General features: G+C 41.4%; 1 protein-coding gene across 3 annotated transcripts in view; it reads right to left on the bottom strand.

Annotated features, from left to right (window-relative positions):
• Positions 1-1560: 1560 nt before the first annotated feature.
• DET1 (DET1 partner of COP1 E3 ubiquitin ligase) overlaps positions 1561-19823 on the bottom strand; it is a 66462-nt gene continuing 48199 nt past the window's right edge. For all 3 annotated transcript variants that reach the window (XM_073653272.1, XM_073653274.1, XM_073653273.1), the window contains exon 5: positions 1561-3070. In XM_073653272.1, coding sequence (XP_073509373.1) covers positions 2881-3070 — 190 coding nt within the window. In that variant the 3' untranslated portion in view covers positions 1561-2880. The remainder of the gene's footprint in view (positions 3071-19823) is intronic.

Here is a 19823-nt window from a genome sequence, read left to right as displayed (position 1 = left end):
GCACTCCTCCAGACTTTTAGCTCTGAAACCCTGTTGTTCAAATGGTTAGTAACTAGAATTAAGCAGAAAGCTTTGCAGGACCCAGGCCCAGCAGTCCCATCAGTATTCTGTGGCCTCCAGACAAAAGCCCTATGAACTGTCCTAACTACTGGCATTCTTGGTAACTCTTCTGATTAATAGGCCTGGCACATCATCATCTCTGTGGTGTGACCCACGCATGACGTCGTCCTGGGCTTACTAATCAGAAGAGGCACCGGGGATGCCAGCCACTAGGAAAAGGTTCACTGGACTCTGGTCCATGAGCTAAGGACAATATTGTAACTGGATCAGGGTCCTAGAAATCTTTTTGCTCAACTCACGGTGTTGGTTTCTGCTAACTGATATGAAATTAAGTGAATGTTTAAAGATTTAGCAGGCTGGGCATTGTAGTTTCTTGACACAACATTACTGGCACATGATAGAAGCAGCATATACTTTAGTACATAGAAGTGATCTTTACATTTCCACATCTGAAGATGACCCACTTCACTCAAATATTGTAGAGTTTGTAAAATTGCAGCAGTACTTATATTTGAAAAAATAGTGTTTTAATAACACACTTTGATAGCACTGTCAGTACAAATAATGTTCCATGCGGCGTTAACACCAGGACTGGGGAGATCTGTCTTCATTCATCAAGAACAGGAATATGTAAATCACAAGAGATGAGAAATGATCCATTCATTTGTATGTGTTCCCCTTTCCCATTGGCAGCATGTACCAGCTCTTGGAAGAGCCCTCCAAACAGTGCCGCGTACTACTTCCTTCTAATCTACTGGTGAAGAAGGGCAGTACAGTGCAACCAATTCTCTGTGTCTCCCTCGTTTGCCCAATCAAATCTTTCTGCTTTACTAATTAGCTACTCCGGTCAGGGATTCCTTCACCCTGCACTGCCTGTTCAGCAGTTTTTCAGGAAAACACATTGATGGCCTGATCTTAAGTTGGCCATACACAATTAAATCTCATCTTGTTTGGCCAAGCAACATTGCAAGTTACCTCTTATTAGAAATTCTATTTGTTATCAAGAATGGAGGGATTTTTATTTCTATAATTTACTTCTTGTTGTCTTGGTTACCAACGGTAGCCGGTTTTTGGAGCAATGACCATGTGCTTGCAAGAGCTGCTCTGAAGCTGGCCAGATTTACTGTCCCTACACTCCTCAGATATTGCAGAGACAAATCTGCCTCTCCTTGCAGTAAGGGAGAGCACACAGAACTGTCAATCACTAGGAGCAAGCTGGTAACTGAGTGGCAGTGAAACAACGCACTCTCTTTAAAGGACCTGTCCACTACTCGGGCAATCCCCCTCCTCATTCCGCATGTTTGCCCCTGTTATAATAAAGAAAAGCTTACAATCACCTCGCCTTCCTGGGGCTCACGTGCGGTTGTTATGACACGTGAGCCCTGAACCGAATCAGCGCTGGCGTCACTGTCCCCACCTTCAGACGTATAAGTGACTAACAGGAAGTGAGCGGCCAGCCGCAGCTCTCACTTCATCTTAATTACTTATGTGTCTGAAGGTGGGGACAGTGACGCCAGCGCTGATTGGGCGCAGGGCTCACGTGTCATAACAACCGCACGTGAGCCCCTAAAAAAGTGAGTGCCGACACTGATGGAACAGAGCCAGCATGGGAGCGGAGCATAAGTTTTTTTATTTTAAGAGAGTCAAACATGGGGAATGAGAAGAGGGGTTGTCCAAGTAGTGGATAGGTCCTTTAAGGCCTCATTCAGACGTTTGTTTTTAACGGATAAAACATGGACCCATTATAGTCTATGGTAGAGTTCATATGTCCATGTTGTTTTCTTAGCAGACCGTGTGTCTGCACAAAAAAAAAATCACGGAGACATATCCATATTTTATTTTGATCAAAATCAACCATACAAGTCTATGGATCAGTTTTCTGATCCAGTACATTGATGTAAATCGGTCCATTTTTTCCACATATAAGAAGAAAACTAAGTGAGTGAGGCCTTAGGCAGCCAAATTTAAATATAAATGCTTGATCCTTTTGTTCTGTCCACCTTCAGTTATAGGCATGTCGGTGATCAGTGATACAACACCCCAGGGATAAGGCACTTAATGCATGCAGCAAAGTCAGATCCTCAAGCTTAGACCTGTTCACTATAGAGGGGTTGTTTGGGACATTTATAGAATGACACTGACTCTGAGATTATGTAATATACTCACTGTTAGGATTCCACTGTTTCTACCCTCCCAGCGCTCGTCATGTGACTACTCCATATGCAACTGGACAACTTACAATGATGTGCAGACCGCTTTTTTTCCACTTTCATGTGTCTCAATTAATAAAAAATAAAAATCATCGGCTGACTTGTTAATAGAGCTGACCGACAATACCAGGCAGAGCAACATGTACATAGTGCAGTGCCTTGATAAGCTGTTGTCCAACCCCTGGCACCCCATCGATGACAATGCGGTTGAAGATTAGGATCTTAACAATAGGCCATCAATGAATACTTCCAGAAAACCTTTATGAGTAAATTAAGGGCTGTATGTAAGAATTGCTTACTTTTGGTGCTGACATATGGAAAGGTCAAACAAGATGTGATCTTTGAGGGCTTCAGGTACCTGTAGAGATAGATATGATTTCACGTAGTCCTGGAAGTAGACATTATCTTAAGTGTGATGGGTTACAATTATTATAGTGTCAGTGTTAAAAATCTTATTGTGAATTAGTGGTGTATTTCGACATCCTGTTTTTAAATTATCATTTGTTCTGTGAGCTTTAAAGGTGAATATTAGGATTTGGTTTCTAGTTATTAAAAAAAAAAAAAGTAAAAATTATGGTATTAAGGCAGCAGGTTATAGCTCCGAAATCTTCTACGTGCAGATGTGTCTCATGTGAAAGTTCACCACATATTCTGCATTAGTCCTCTGCACAGATATTGCGAATGGCTCAAATGGATGAAATGTGAAGGCCACAAGCCTACGTACAGTGTGATTAATAGGTCGCCCAAGAAGGCCAGCCTGGATTTTAAACTTTAAAAGTCCGGAATCTCTTGCATAGAACCTAGAAAAGAAAAGCAAAAGAATTAGAAGACTAAGAAATGTTTTCGCTCTAAACATGATCTAACCTAGTTAGGGGAATAAGGCCACCCTATAGGTGGCAATGCAAAAAGCATTTTGTAACCCACTTCAAACCAGTTCACCCTTCTGTGGGAGGCAGTCCTACGCATGCAAGCTCTATGAGTTGCTTGAGTGGCAGCAGAGACAAATGGATCTCATTTATTTCTGGCTATGAGGAGACCAATTGTGAGACCCACACCTAAAGGCCCCGTCACACATAACGAGATCGCTGATGAGTCACGGTTTGGTGACGCAATAGCGATCTCGCTAGCGATCTCGTTATGTCTGACAGGTAGCAACGATCAGGCCCCTGCTGCGAGATCGCTGATCGTTACAAAGCTTCCTGGACCATTCCTGGGTCGTTGCGCTCCCGCTGGGCAGTGTGCATCGCTGTATTTGACACCTTGTCAACGACCTCGCTAGCGATTCAGAACTGAGACACGTAGAGGTGCATAAATTGGACTTTTCTGCGTTCATCGTCCCCGATTGCTGGTCGCTACTGCGTCCTTGTTTTTTCAGATCCCACCAGCGTTCTCCGGCTGTGACTCCACTTTGAACAAATCAGCCATCTTTAGCGAAGTAGGTATTGTTTGGGGTCTCAAATGAGTTTCCATTTTTAATTCATTTATAGGACATCTACCAATTATCTGCTATCATTGCTCTTCACGGAGGGAGGGCTTGGCTTCAATAGTGATCTCGTTAGCGATCTCGTTATGTGTGACGGGGCACCAGGACCGTTAAAATACTGGCAGCAGTTATCGCGGCAGGTCTTCGCATCATGGGTGTTTCTGCCATGTCCCACTGGTTGAAGGCCTGCAATTGCAGGATCGTTTGCACGCTATTCACCGAGCTCCACTTCCCCATTGGCTTGGTCCACAGAGTCCACAAAGCCAGGCGGACAGTACGTAATTGCATCACGTCGACGAAGAAAGTTTTGAAGCGTGCAACAGGCCAAAAGAACAGAGTCTATTGATTTAAGCTTCATGTTAATTGGCGTATGAAAAACTCTGAAGCGGTTGGCCACAACAGCGTGTCAGAAAACGTGCTGTGTGGGTGTGTGTGCACGAGACCCCTAAAATATCTGCCCATGCAAAAGCATATATATACAGATAGAAGCCAAGCCCTCCCTCCCTGAAGAGCAATGATAGCAGATAATTGGTAGATGTCCTATAAATGAATTAAAAATGGAAACTCATTTGAGACCCCAAACAATACCTACTTCGCTAAAGATGGCTGATTTGTTCAAAGTGGAGTCACAGCCGGAGAACGCTGGTGGGATCTGAAAAAACCAAGGACGCAGTAGCGACCACCAATCGGGGACGATGAACGCAGAAAAGTCCAATTTATGCACCTCTACGTGTCTCAGTTCTGAATCGCTAGCGAGGTCGTTGACAAGGTGTCAAATACAGCGATGCACACTGCCCAGCGGGAGCGCAACGACCCAGGAATGGTCCAGGAAGCTTTGTAACGATCAGCGATCTCACAGCAGGGGCCTGATCGTTGCTACCTGTCAGACATAATGAGATCGCTAGCGAGACCGCTATTGCGTCACCAAAACGTGACTCATCAGCTATCTCGCTAGCGATCTCGTTATGTGTGACGGGGCCTTAACAATCAAAGACTTATCTTGAGGATCTACTATAAATGTTTAGTTTGGGAATATCTCTTGGTTGCTTTTTCCAAGCTGTAGGATGCTTATGTAACCAGTAAAAAGATGCATGCTGTCACATTAATTAGTTCAGTGCTGTGATAAAATAGTTTTGTTAGAAATAAAGCAAAATTACTATGCTGAGAAGGAAAAGACACCAATGAAGAATAAGAGCAGCGATTGCTCTGGACAACTGGTGGAAATTCATGACAAGAAAAATGATGCAGTGCCTTAAATTATGGAGAAAGGTAATGATCGTTCTCTGCTTCTCAATGTAGGTAACACGGTCACATATCTCAAAACGTAGGACTCGAATAGGATTTACTGCATTCTTGTCATCTCAGAAAAATGCTAAAATTACAGAAAATCTGGGATAAAAGGTTTAAAGTAAAATATATAGTAAGGCACTTTTAAGGAGAAGAATCTGTCTTTACCAGAAAAAGATTATGTTAAGAGCAATGGACAGTACTGTCACTGTACCTACAAAATGGCATTTTTATGACCTGTACGCCCATCGCAACAAATAAAGGGAACTTATCACCTAGGTTATTGACACCAACCACCACCAATGTGTTATGTAGCTCTTTAGTACCTCTCCTAGCAAGCTTCTGGAGACATGAAAGTGTAATGGAGAAAGTACTAAATTCTGAATGTGCTGTATTCTAATAATCCTCAAGAAGTCATCTGAGTGGAGCCGTTGGGAACTGTGTGACTTTTTGGACAATAGTTCTATTTAAATGACTATTTCAGAGTAATTATAATATAGCACTTACATAATTAACCCCTTCCTCGTATGTCCTATTTGGTGATCCTGCAACAAGGGCTGTGGAGTCGGTAAGCCAAACTTCCGACTCAGACTTCTCAATTTCTATGCCACTGACTCCAACTCCCTCATACATGGCTCATGTTTAAGTGATAAATTTACTTATGAAAAAATATTCCCCACAAACTGCATTGAACTACTGTACCCAATTTATTATATATTTTAGGAGTCAGTCCATTTTATACCGACTCCACCAAAATGGGCTCCGACTCCACGACTGACTCCCTCATACATTACATGGCTCATGTTTAAGTGATAAATTTACTATAGCATAGATTAATCTCAGCTAAAAGTCTAGACCCTTAGATCAGGAATAGGACAGACCTTTATAGGACATTTCATAACTTTCCCAAATTCTTATGAAAAAAAATTCCCCACAAACTGCATTGAACTAATGTACCCAATTTATTAAATATTTTAGGAGTCGGAGTCGGTCCATTTTATACCGACTCCACCAAAATGGGCTCCAACTCCGACTCCACAGCCCTGCCTGCAACAGAATGTATCAGACACTCTGCGATCAGCACAACCACTGCCAGAAGCTCTGTTAAAAGGACAGATGAGGTTCTGCAGCACCAGACAGGGTAAAAGCCAGCACCAATCCAGGCTATGAAACCCTCTAGATGCTGTGACCAATCATGACCGCTGCATCTAGATAGTTGTGAAAGGAGGGGGCTCCATTTGTAACCTCATCAACCACCCTATCTGTTGTGATCGCAGGGGTGTTGATGACTTCTGGTTCTGCCAAGAACTGTGGAATGTTAGGCCCTGCCATCAGAAGGGTCTAAGAGGTCTCCTGTCAGTGTAAAATTGACAGGCCTAATACATTGCAATACATGAATATAGCAGCCTATTAGACTAGCGATCAGACTATTCAGGGTCCAACTCCCATAGTTAGTCTGAGTAAATAAGTGAAACAGAAAAATATTCACAACATTTTGTAAAAATGTAAAAAAGAAAAAATTATGGAAAAATCTTTCTAAATTAAAAACTTTCATGTAAAAAAAAAAAAAAAAACGTACACAACTGGTATTAACCCATCTGCAACCGGTTGAACTATTTAAGGGTCACACAATTTAACATGTACAGTGAACGCCATAAAAAAAATCTACATCAAAATGCTATTTTTTCATCACACTGCCATACAAAAAGTGGAATAAAACACGATCAAATCGTAAGCAACCAAAAAAGTATGTAAAAAAAAAAATGGTATCACTAAAAACTTCAACTCTTTTCATAAACAATCAAGCCCCCCCACTCTGCTCTTTTGGTGGAAAATTAAGTTATAATTCTCAGAATAAGGCAGTGTTCACATTTATTCTATGTGCTACACTAAACACTTACGTTGCGGTTTTCATGTAAATCTGTCAAAAAACATGATACAGACAACTAGAACCAATCAATGTAATGAGGCAGGAGTCATTTTGGACTATCTGTTTCTGTCCCGGCAGTGTCTTGTTTTTTTTTTGTTTTTTTAGAAGTGCACAAGAGTGTGGTTGACCGGGCTTTTGTACATGCCTAAAAACACAGATACTGTTGGAAAACAGGCCAGACAGAGTGCACAGTGACTATCTGCCTGGCTGTAGTAAGTGCTCAGTATAGAGCACAGGATAAATGCAAACCTAGACTTATTTTGATTTTTGGGAGGCAGATTGAAGAAGGCTACATACATTTACCCTGTGCTCTATATACTGAACACTTAGGTCAGGGTTTCCGTCTAAATGTCATGAAAACAGGATTCAAGTAAAAAAACCTGATGAAATCATTCACTATAACTTTGGACGTTATCAATCTCTGCTAATTTGACACGGCACCCACAAACCATTGCAGCAAATATGCACTTCAAAATGGCCCTCCTTCTCTTCTGAGCTTTGCTTTGTGGCCAAACCGTAGTTTCCAACCACATTTAGCATATTGGTGAACTAATAATAGGGTTATTTTTCTATGGCTACCCCTTATGAAAATGAAAAAAATGGGGCTAAAGCAACATTTTAGTGGAAAGCATGTGTGGGTTCAAAATGCTCGATACACCCTTAGATGAATTCCATGAGGGATGTAGTTTCCACAATGGGGTGACTGAAAATGTGACATGGTGCTCGCAGTCTATTCCAGCCAAAAGTCAACTCTAAGAGACAAATAGTGCTCCTTACTTTACAAACCCCACCCTCTGCTTAAACAGTAGATTCCAACAACAAAAGGTACTGGCGCATTAGGTGGGGTAGGTGAGAGGTTGCTTGGGTATTTTCTCATTTTACCATTAAGAAAATGAAAAATGTAGGAATGAAGAAACAATTTAGTGGAAAAGTCTAATTTTTTTGTTTTCACATCATAATGCCATAGAATTCTTTTAAAGCACCACTGCAGCGTTTTTTTTAGTGCACTGCTGGAGTGGTGCATTAAATTTAAGTCCCGTGTCATATACTCATCTTCCGCTGCCTTCATCGGTTTCCAGCATCGCTCTGGTCAGTCTCCTGTGAAAAGTGACCAGCTGACAGCTGCAGTTTTCATGGAGCTGCACGGAGGTCACTTTTTAATCCAAGTCTATGAGAGCCTCGTTCTGGCTCACAGACTTGCACTGAGAGCTTGTGAGCGGAGCTTCTGACTTTCGGCTGTCAAAAGCTGCACTTACAAGATGGCTCCGCGGGACCAGAGCGGTGCTGAAAACCAGGGAAGACGCCGGAGGGTGAGTAAATCACCGGGGGCTTACACTTAAAGCGCCACTCCAGCGTTGAAAAAAAAACCCGCTGGAGTGGTGCTTTAAGCACCTGTGAGTTCAAAATGCTCAATGCCTCACTTAGATGAATTCCTTATAGCTTGTAGTTTCTAAAATGGGATCACTTATGGGGTGTTTTAGCACCCTAGTGTCTCTGTATAAGTGACATGGTGTCCACAATCTATTCCAGCCAAATGTTCACTCCAAAAGATAAATTGTGCGCCTTCTCTTCCGAGTTCTGCTGTGTGCTCACACAGTTTCCATCAACATATGGTGTATTGTCACGTTAAAGAGAAATTGAACAAAGTTTAGGGTCCATTCTCTCCTATTACCCCTAGTGAAAATAAAAAAAAATATTGAAACTAAAAGATTCAACTGGAAAAATTTTAATTTTTCATTTTTTTCATTCCACTTTGTGTTAATTCTTGTAAGATATCTGAAGGATTGACATCTCACAGAATTCAAAACCACATTCTGTAATGAGTGCAGTTTTAAAAATGGTCTTGTTTGGGGGTTTTCTGACATTAAAGCCCTCAAAGTCACTTCAAAAGTGAAGTGGTCCTCAAACTATAAGCTTGGTAAACTTAAAAGTACAATTTCTGCTAAACTTAAGCCTCTGAACATACTAACAAAAAGGATGGTAGAAAAAGGATGCTGCTGTAAAGTAGGTGTATATGGAAAATGTTCATTAACTATTTTCTGTGCTCTGACATTAAATTTAAAATTCGGAAAACTACATTTTTTTCCAGATTTGTCAAAATTCAGATGTGTTCATAGATAAAAGCAGATAATTTCTACCTAAATTTGCCAACACAAAGCACAAAAAAATAATCTCAGAATCACTGTGATATGTCACTTGCTATAAATGTCTTTTTTTACATGGTGTTAAAGCTGCTTTTCTCCTAAATTCTGCCTTGTTTTTCTATTGATCCTGCACTTTTCCATTTCCTGAGATAAGACCACTCTTCCTTCTATATAAATCTAGTCATTTTAGCCAAGCGGGTGTGGTCATTAGCTATGGGAGTATTATGGAGGACTCCACCCAGATAGCTAAAAGGCTACATTTACGTGCAGAGAAAAGGGGCCAATATCTGATGAACGTAGATGCACAGGAACAAAAGATGAACTGCCAGATTTAGGAGATAACTGGCATTTACACCAAGAACCAAAAAAAAACAAAACTATATTTATAGCAAGTGAAATGTCCGTTTAAGAAAGTTGGTGATGATCCAACAGGTCACCGTCAAAGGATACAAAACATTACAGTAGATTGTGGAACAAATAGATATCTACAGTAATTACCATGGTTAAATTAGACAAACCCATATGGGTAATTATACTGTATCGCAGACACTGGAAAGATAGCGAGTTACGCAATATTATTGTGATAAAAAAATCCTAAATAACAAAAGGAATGGCTTAAAATGGAAAAAAAAAACAAAAGCTTCATCTAAAAGAAGAAGACATGAAAATAGAAATCTCACAATTCACGTGGTATCCACCTGTGGGGTAAGCTTTTATGCCTATATACATTGATTCAGTGATTGTACTACAATATCGTAATCATCATCTTTTTCCTATGTACGTTGCAGGATTTGAGCAGATGGGCAAGGCTTGGCGAGAAGTAGGTTTCTGTGTAGATGAGAGGCAGGCGTGAAGTGTAGCCTATTCACCATAAGTACCAGAAAAGCAAATGTTTCCATGGTAACCAGTGTTTCCTTGTATTCACGAGAAGACAATAGCGGGTGAAGAAGCCATGCAGGAGTGACAGGGGTGTTTTGGTGTATTGCTACAGCTGTAAAAATTGATTTTTTTTTTCATTTGTGTCCTATAATGTAGCTTCTGTGCGATGGCTTCGTAGAATATTCTGATAATTAGAAACACAGACAGACAAAGCGAATGAGGTGATGGAACAATAGTAAGGATGCCATAGTCTGATTAGTTAAATATCAAGGTTTCCTTTATACGAAGGCTCGTTCTCATTTTACTAAAAGGACAGAATTCCCACTTTTGGCATAAAGGATCTCCATTGTATAGACGCATTACACTTACAGGGTAAAACATGGCAAATTATAACTGGAAGGACAACATGAAAATCGCAGAGAAGGCTGTTCAATGTAATTTGTGCCGCTGAGGATCAGAACATGAGCACAAGAAGCTTATCTTTCTGTTAATCAATGACCTTGCATTTGAGGTTCACAATCTATCCAAGATAACCTTGTAATATCAATTTACAAAAAAAAGAAATTGAGGAATAATAGACCAATCATTTTAATGATCATGGCTGGAGATTCACAAGCCGACCATAAGATCTGACTGTATGAGATCCATACCAATGAGGGCTCCTTCACACATCCTAATTAGTGTTGAGCGAGTATGTTCTGTTAACCCTTTCGCCGAGTATGCTCGGGCCGAGCTTCGAGTATTTATAGCTGCTCGGTGATATGGTTGGATCGCTCCCGTGTGAATGATTTGCGACTGTTTGACAGTTTTAGTACATGTAAGGAATGTCTATTTCTTACACATTCCTCACATGTAATAAAGCTGTCAAACAGTTGCAAATCACGCACACGGGAGCGATTCAACCATATCACCGAGCAGCTGTAAATACTCGGAGCTCGGCCCGAGCATACTCGGAACAGAACATACTCGCTCAACCCTAATCCTAATATTACCGGTACAGTAAAAAACAGTACCGGTGCTATACGTGTCCGTGTATCCAATCCCTGTGGCATCCATGTGCACTATCAGTGTGACACATACTGGAATAGAATGTAGAATAGAAATGACAGATATGCAAAAATAGAGGATAGATAGAAAGATGTCCGTGAGATATACAATTAATGTAGTGCGTGTGTAGTTTACATGTATTTAGGTAAAAAATAAATGAAAAAAATGGGAGTGGGGTCCCCCTTATTTTTAATAACCAGCTAAGTGAAAGCAGACAGCTGTTAACTGGTCAATAACCATGGAGCTTCACAGCCTATTAATATCAGCTCACAGTTGTCTGCTTAGCCATTACTGGTTTACTGGTTCCAGTTACCACACATACTGGAGACACAGACGTGTGTATGGAGCCTAATAAACAGCCCAGTACCGAGCCATACTCACATTACAGTGTTCAGCAAACAAGTCCAAGACAGGAGTGAATTTTCCTGCACAAACTGAGTGTGAAACGGCCGTGGGCTGGGTGCTTGTATCTGTTCCAAAGTCCCTGCCAATGTGTCACCTTTTCCAATAAATCTATGGGTTGGGATAAAACATTTGGCATATTATATGTGTAAAATTCCTACCAAACAGAAGAATTAGAAATGTAGAGATGTGCTAAATGTCCATCCAGCACACCATCTCTGAGACCTAGCTGAAGACAAGCGGCCAAGTCAAATTCTGTTACTTTCTTAAGTAAATTCTTTACCATTAGCCAAAATGTCACATAAAAATTGTGCTGTTGGGCTTGCAAAAGATACAAAAAAATTAAAAGTTGACTCCGCTATACACCTCTTCCTGCCCAACTCAGAGTGACTGATGATCTAGTTTGTATCAGCATTCACAGCAGCCAGCTGTCTGTCATCGATGAGTAGGAAAGGAGGATGGCTAGTCATCCGTACAGAAGACTCATATCTACCACCTCATTATATTTTTTGACTGCTCCTACTAGCCAAACAGCACATAATTGTTTTTGCCTTGCTGGCAAATTGGAGAACAAACTAGTCTCTTTTAGGGCAGGTGCAGACAACCATCGATTCCCTAATCTGAGAGGATAGGGCCTATTATGCAAATTAGACTCTGATCAGAGTTTGATGAGAGTGTGATGATAGTGTGAGCCAATTCTCTCGGGTGAGGATAGGATGGAAAAAAAAATTCTCCATCTTTTCCATTGTATGAGGCTGCGGAAATGCAATCCAAGTGCAGTCCGATGATTCCCATGCACTCATTGACTTACATGGCCAAGTGCGATCCAAATATCAAACTCAGGCTCGGGCATGAAGTGATTTTATTCCTCACATAGACTTTGTCAGAAGAAAAAAAAAATTGGACATGTGCATTGCCCATAGCATAACTTTGGTCCGTGTGCGATCTGATGTTTTGTTGGATCGCACACCGATGCAGCAATAACACGTGTATTTTTTTTATCATCTTTATTTTTAATGGGGGAAAAAGATGGTGATTTAAACTTATTTTTTACTGTATTTATTAGTCCTCTTAAGGGACTTGAACCTGCGATCATCTGACCATTTTTTTTCTATATACAGCATTACCACAGGACTGCTGCATATTGTATATAGTAAAAATCAGTGTCTCCTTTTAAGCCCAGCCGCAGTGTGGGTTTCAATGAAGTTCCGTCTTGATAGGCAAAAGGTCTTCAACAGACACCCAGATGTCACAGCAACCCATCAGCGTCATGGGAGCGCAGATGGGGGCATAGAATGACCCACCCACATGACAGCACACTGTTAATGCAGCTGTCAAGAGTTTGACAGCAGCATTTAATATGTTAACAGTTGCGGGTTTCAAGCTGCAATCTCTAAGCAAAGTATTGAGTCCTCCAGAACATGAGTATGAAGTTTCTCTACAATCTGACTAATAGATGGGGAAATCCAAGAAGGCAAATGCCACTCTATGATGTCCATATACTCTAATATGGCATTTAGACAGAGGCAATCTATATAAGACAACTTCATTCACCGGAAGTACCACAAATAAGGTAATACTTTGTCTTAACAGAGATCCCAGAAATTCTATAGGCTACCATGATATTTTTTAAGAACCATTGGTTCCATGGTGATGTACATGTATGATGTCTAGCTTTTGAGTAACTTTTGGTCTACTTCACTTTGTCAGGCAGGTCCTATGTAAGTGATTTCTTGATTGATAACAGGTGTGGCAGTAATCAGGCCTGTGTGTGGCTAGGGAAATTGAACTCAGCTTCCAAAAGATGTGATAAACCAGTTAATTTATGTTTTAAGGGGGGGGGGGGGCAATCACTTTTTCACACAGGATCCTGTAGGTTTGGATTTCTTTTTCCCTTAATAATAAAGACCTTCATTTAAAAACTGCATTTTGTGTTTACTTGTGTTATCTTTGTCTAATATTTAATTTTGTGATCTGAAACATTTAAGTGTGACAAACATGCAAAAGAATAAGAAATCAGGAAGGGGGCAAACACTTTTTCACATCACTGTATATATGTGTTATTTTGTTCTAAGAAATCATTTAGGTCTTATTTGAAACTATAAACGGTTCCCGCTGTGACCAGCTACTGAGGGCAGCTGTTCCATAGATTAATACTTCTCATGGCACAAAAGTCTGGTCTTCTATGGAGACTGAACCCTTGTTCTCCAGATGGAAGGAGTGCCCCCTTGTCTTTTGAGGGGGTTTTACATGAAACAATTTTTGACAATATTTTTTGTATGGGCCATTTAGGTACTCTGATGTCTCTTCTCAAGACTAAATAAATAATTATTTTAATATTTTCTCATAACGAAGATCTTCAATGTCCCATATAAAAGTTTTGTGGCTCGTTGACGCTGCATGTAACATTTCTCTGCAGTATTATGATGTCCACATATAGACTACTATCTAGGCACTGCATAAACTATGTGGCAGTATCTATCCGATGCCGCTTTGGATTGTCAGCCTGAAGTTGCCCATACACCTTAGGTAGCTGTTGGCCGAATGCTTCCCCCGTATGCATGCGCACTAAGCTGGAGATGAAGGGGTTGATAAGGCAGAAGAGCTTCTATCTAACTGCTAAAAAGCTTCTTTTTTTAAAGGATAAAAAGAAATGAAGTTACTTCACAGAACCGCTTTTCCCACCAAGTTTTGTATAATGAACAGAAGACACATAAAATGGTCCGCTTGCCAGGCAGTAAAGAAAAAGATGAATATAAATACGGAGATATCAGAAAAAAAACATAAAACGCTTATGACATTATTTCTACATTAATATGCCACAAGAATAAACTGCTTATAAAGAGGATCATTCATAGTAATCTGCCAATCCTGGCTAAAATGCATTTTAAGAGACTGTATTTAGGAGGGTTTTTGAGATTATTTATGAAAATGAACAAGGACTTTCACAGCTAAAAATGATTCTTATATCACTTTTCCAGCAAGGAAAGTACTAATTTGCCATAATTAAAAATGCCTCTACTTTAATTTACTACACGACGATGGAAATAATCTACTGGGCAGACAAACCATTCCTCAACATGAAAAATTCAATAAATGTATGTACCTTGTTTTCATTCTTTCAAACCGAGGTCTAGAATGAGTGCTTGCGCCGATTTTAATATGATGTGTTACCTAGCAACAAGCTAGCTTTCTTGGCATGTATAAACAGGACTTGAATGTAGTCAGTGGGGTGACCCAACCAAATAAGAAATATTCGCAAGTTAATGACTCCGGAAAAAATTGGAGGATTTGTTTTTTTATCGCAGGCATACATGGTTACAGTCATGGCCAAAAGTATTGGCACCCTTGAAGTTGTTCCAGAAAATTCAGTATTTCTCCCAGAAAATTCAGTATTTCTCCCAGAAAATTACTGAAATTACAAGTTTTGTTATACTCCTGTTTATTTCCTTTGTATGTATTGGAACAATAAAAAAGGCAAATTGGACATAATTTCACACAAAACCCCAAAAAGAGGTCAGACAAAATTGTTGGTACCTTTCCAAAATCGTGGGTAAACAACTTTGTTTCAAGCATGTGATGCTCGTTTAAACTCACCTGTGGCAAGTAACAGGTGTGGGCAATATGAAAATCACACCTGAAACCAGATAAAAAGGGGAGAAGTTGACTCAATATTTGCATTGTGTGTCTGTGTGTGCCACACTAAGCATGAAGACCAGAAAGAGGAGGAGAGAACGGTCTGAGGACTTGAGAACCAGAGAACCAAAATTGTTGAAAAATATCAAGGTTACAAAATCCATCTCCAGAGATCTTGATGTTCCTTTGGTGCGCAACACAATTAAGAAGTTTACAACCCATGGCACTCTAGCTAATCCCCCTGGACGTGGACAGCAGAGAAAAATTGATGAAAGGTTGCAACACAGGATAGTCCAGATGGTGGATAAGCAGCCCCAATCAAGTTTCAAAGAAATTCAAGCTGCCCTGCAGGCTCAGGGTGCATCAGTGTCAGTGCGAACTATCCATCAACATTTGAATGAAATGAAATGCTATGGCAAGAGACCCTGGAGGAACCCACTGCTGACAGACATAAAAAGCTAGACTGCGGTTTGCCAAAATGTGCGTATGCCAAACCCTTCTGGGAAAGTGTCTGGTGGCGGCCAGATGAGACCAATATAGAGCTTTTTGGCAAAGCACATCATTCTATTGTTTACCTAAAACGGAATGAGGCCTACAGAGAAAAGAACACAGTACCTACAGTCAAATATGGTGGAGGTTCAAAGATGTTTTGGGGTTGTTTTCCTGCCTCTGGGACTAGGTGCCTTGACACTGTGCAAGGCATCATGAAATCTGAAAATTAGCAAAGAATTTTGGGTCGCAATATAGGGTCATCGTGTCCAACCCGCTGCTCAATGCAAGATTCACTAAACCATCACAGACAGATGTCTGTCCAGTCTCTGTTTGAAGACTTCCATCATGGAAGGAGAACTCTCCACCTCTTGTGGCAGCGTATTCCAATCATTGATCACCTGCACTGTCATTTTTTTTTCTAATATCTAATCGGTATCTTCTCCTTTTCAGTTTTATTCCATTGCTTTTCGTGTTTCCATGTGCAAATGTGAATAAGGATGATTCCTCTATACTGTGGCATCCCTTCAGATATTTGTAGACAGATATTAAGTCTCCTCTTAGCCTTTTTTGCAAGCTAAATATTCCCAGATCCTTTAACCGTTCCTCGTAGGACATACTTTGCAGTCAGCTCACCATGAGAGACCTGGAGCAGTTTGCAAAATAAGAGTACTCCAAAATTCCAGTTGAGCGGTCTAAGGAGTTTGTTGATTGTTATAGGAAGCGATTGATTGTAGATATTTCAAAGGGTGTACAATCAAATATTAAGGTGAAGGTGCCAACAATTTTGTCTGGCCCATTTTGGGGGTTCTGTGTGAAATTATGTCCAATTCGCCTTTTTTCTCTCTGTTTTTTGTGTTGTTTCAATACACACAAGGAAATAAACGAGTAATTGCAATAATTTCCTGGGAGAAATACATTTTCTGGAACAATTTAAATGTGCCAACACTTTCGGGTATGACTGTATATGACTCACCCCCTGGGCCAGTGCTGTAGTGCGGCGCGCGTGCGCGCGGGGGATACCCGGAGCCGGATCCGATAGGGGTAGTAGTCCTCGTGGCGGTGACCCGGTCCGTGCCCAGGGTGTCAAACTAAGTGGCGTTATTGGTATGATGGTATTAGTGTCCGACTACGCCACCCGTTGAATGCGGCTATGAAGCCGCCGCTGCAGGGCAGTCCGCTGAGGCCGGTGGTACGGATGTGCAGCGTGGATGGTATAACCCCCAACGGGAGGGGTATGGCCTCAGGGCAGAGGATGTGGATGATGTTGGGAGTGATGGTGTGAATGTCCCAGCACTAACGGTGCCGGTCCGACGAGGAATCACTGAGACGTGCAATTGCAGTTTTCACAGCTTTACTCACAGTTCTTTATCAGGTCCCTTGTGCACAATTAGGACCACCCGAGCCGTGCTGCGTCCACCAGGTGCGGGACTCGGTCAACTCCCAGGCAGTTCCAGAGCGTGGTCCTGAGCTCCCCTCTCTTCCTTCCTACTGGCCGTCCCCACCAGGGACCCACCATTGTCCAGCTCCCTCGGGCCTTCTGGTGGTGAAACCTTTCCCGGTTTCCCTGACCCTATATGGTATGCCTTCCTGGTGGATGTGGCGAGGGGTCGCGCCAAAACTTGACCACGACCTCCGGTTCCTGGCTAAGGATGATTGGCCTCCACCAGTTTGGGATCCGGCACCCTGTTCTGCCAACCCTTCACCCGGTATCTTGTGGGATCTCAGGGTTCCCTCTGTGCTTGCGTCTCTGGGCCTTTCCTTGTGTTTCTGTTCCTTCTCTCTCTCTGTCTCAGGTCTCCACTTCAGGCTTGCCTCTGGAGCTGGGCCCAGACTGAGCCACAGCTCCCTGTCAGCCCTCTCTGGCTGAGCTCCTCTCCTCTTCTCCTCCTGCCTGAACTGAACTCTGATCTAAGATGGTGCCCACCTTATATACCTCCCTTCTGACACCCGAGCCCTGGTGACCAGCAACCAATGGGCTCCTACCTATGCCCAGAGTCCCTCCCCTGTCTGCTCCTACACCACTGGGATGTTCCTCCCCCCTCCCCACTCCAGCCGGGGACAGACGCTGTCGTACCTGCACATCTATCTGGTGGGAGTACCGCTGATCTGTCCCCCGGAAATGGGGTGAGTGTAGTGCATGCAGCCTACTGAGCCCCGGTCCACACTCCATCCTTAACCGGGAGTGGAATACCACACCTCTGGATCGAGGTGCAATACCCCTGTAGCAGCCGAGTCCTCGGGGTGCTACATATATGCGTCTTTTTACATTAATTTTGAATAAAATGTATATTTTACCCATTTTCATTATTACCTTTTCTCTCGTACATTATTCATAATGGTTCCTTACTGTAATAAGCTGCCTAACAGATTCATATGAGACCAATAAAAATGGCATGCTTCATCACATGATGTATCATGGCAGTATTCTTCATTGAGAAAATTGGATGATGCGCCACTACAGCAGTTATTCTCAAGGCTTTGTCCAACTATAGTCTGATTAGACAAAGGCTATGTTCACCTGGTGATTTTTTTGGATGCACAAAAATCTAACCTTTTTTTCTCTACAGGACACATTTCCATTTTATTTTTGGAGGAATCTTTTTTTGTTTCATGAAGCGACGTTTGAAGAGTTTTTTTTATTTCCTACATGGTGTTTCACAGATTTTCAACTTGACATTGTCAAGTCTGGAGCAAATCCAGCAAGGAACAAACCTTGCATTTGAATTGTTTTTTTGATGCGTCTTGGAGCTGATGAGGAGACTTTAAAACCTTCTGAAAAACTCTGTGTGAACATACCCTTAAGTGTAGGTCGCACGCTGGCTTTAGCCATATGTAAGCCACAGTATAGTTTACTATATAAGCAGCGCTAAGATTATTTTGAAAAGATCTTAAGGATGGAAAAAAAAGAGAAACAAAAGCTGAAGTAGTCTTGGAAATACAGATGGAGAAACCCTCAAGATCTTTACATTATGACCTGCACACTAGCCAGCGAAAACAATGGAACCATTTTTATCAGTTTTTGTAGGAGTGTTGTACAATTTCTCTGCACTCACAAGCCATGAAGCCGTGTATACCTGGGCTCTAAGTGGAGAATTTCACTCATTACTAAAATTCACATAGTAATGTGCACAGCGTCAATACCCGAGAGTCGAATATTTCCTTAGCCCAAGTGGTAGCACAACAGCTTTAAGTACACATCCAAACATTCCTCTAATAGTGTAAGAACACCAGAAAGCAATGTGAATAATAATCAGGGCTGACATACATGGGATGTCTGCACTCCTTTATGCTTTTACATCGCTGATTTATGCAATGGCTAAAAGCTCTCCAGCTGTTCATACAGAAGATCTTGAACTTGGCTTTAGGTATGTTCCAAGAGACCCAAAAACAAAAAGCATGCATCCGTGTACAAAATGGAGAGAAATAGAAATGATTGTGACTTGGAATTTCTGCTCTTCCCATTAGAGATCACAGCGATGTTTTGTGTGTAATTGAAGGCGGCCATTACGTTTATTTGCTGTTTTGATTCCATTTCCAGTACTAAAGAGGAAAGCTTTTCCTTCCCAAAACATTAGCAAAATTATGTTTGGAAATCTCTGATGTGAAGCAATTTACAGCACACGAGGCAAATTCTCGGTAATTTCTGACAATGCTAGTGAAAGCTAAAAATCTCATTTAAACAGCTAGTAATCAAGACCACTTCAAAGGCAGTTACGCTTATTTACCAACATTAAATGTGGTCCGAAATGCAAGATTATGGGAAATTAACAGGCAGGTATCCACAGCTCAGGAGACTTCGAGCCATCTCGCCGCCTTTTATTCTATAGAAGTCTTGGACTAGGTAAATGGCATGTTGAGGGGGATTATGGAGCACCATGCAGTTTATGTATTCACAAGCTAGGTGTGACATAGGTTCGCTATGGGGAATTTTTTACAGCCTGCGGATAATTTTTCTTTGCAGTAACAGTACTACTACAGCCTCTATTTTGACAGCTTTATAAGCACTACAACTGGAACGCACCCGTGGTATTAATATTGTGTGCAGCTTATGCATTATGTACGTCAAAAGAAAAGTTAAGAAGACATTAGGGTCTCCAAGAATGGGCTTTTTTTATGGAAATACCATGGATTTTCTTCTACAATACCAGGCATTTAGTTCCAAGACCGGGACTACATAATACAAGTCAATGTACTACAGGACCAAATTTATCTAGTTAGATATTAATCACTATTAGGCCACGTTCACACGTTCA

Source organism: Phyllobates terribilis, unplaced genomic scaffold (genome assembly GCF_046119375.1).
Source record: "Phyllobates terribilis strain yellow unplaced genomic scaffold, ASM4611937v1 Scaffold_11__3_contigs__length_659146591, whole genome shotgun sequence".
In the NCBI taxonomy this organism is placed as follows: Eukaryota; Metazoa; Chordata; class Amphibia; order Anura; family Dendrobatidae; genus Phyllobates; species Phyllobates terribilis.
This window is presented reverse-complemented; position numbering and strand designations above follow the sequence as displayed.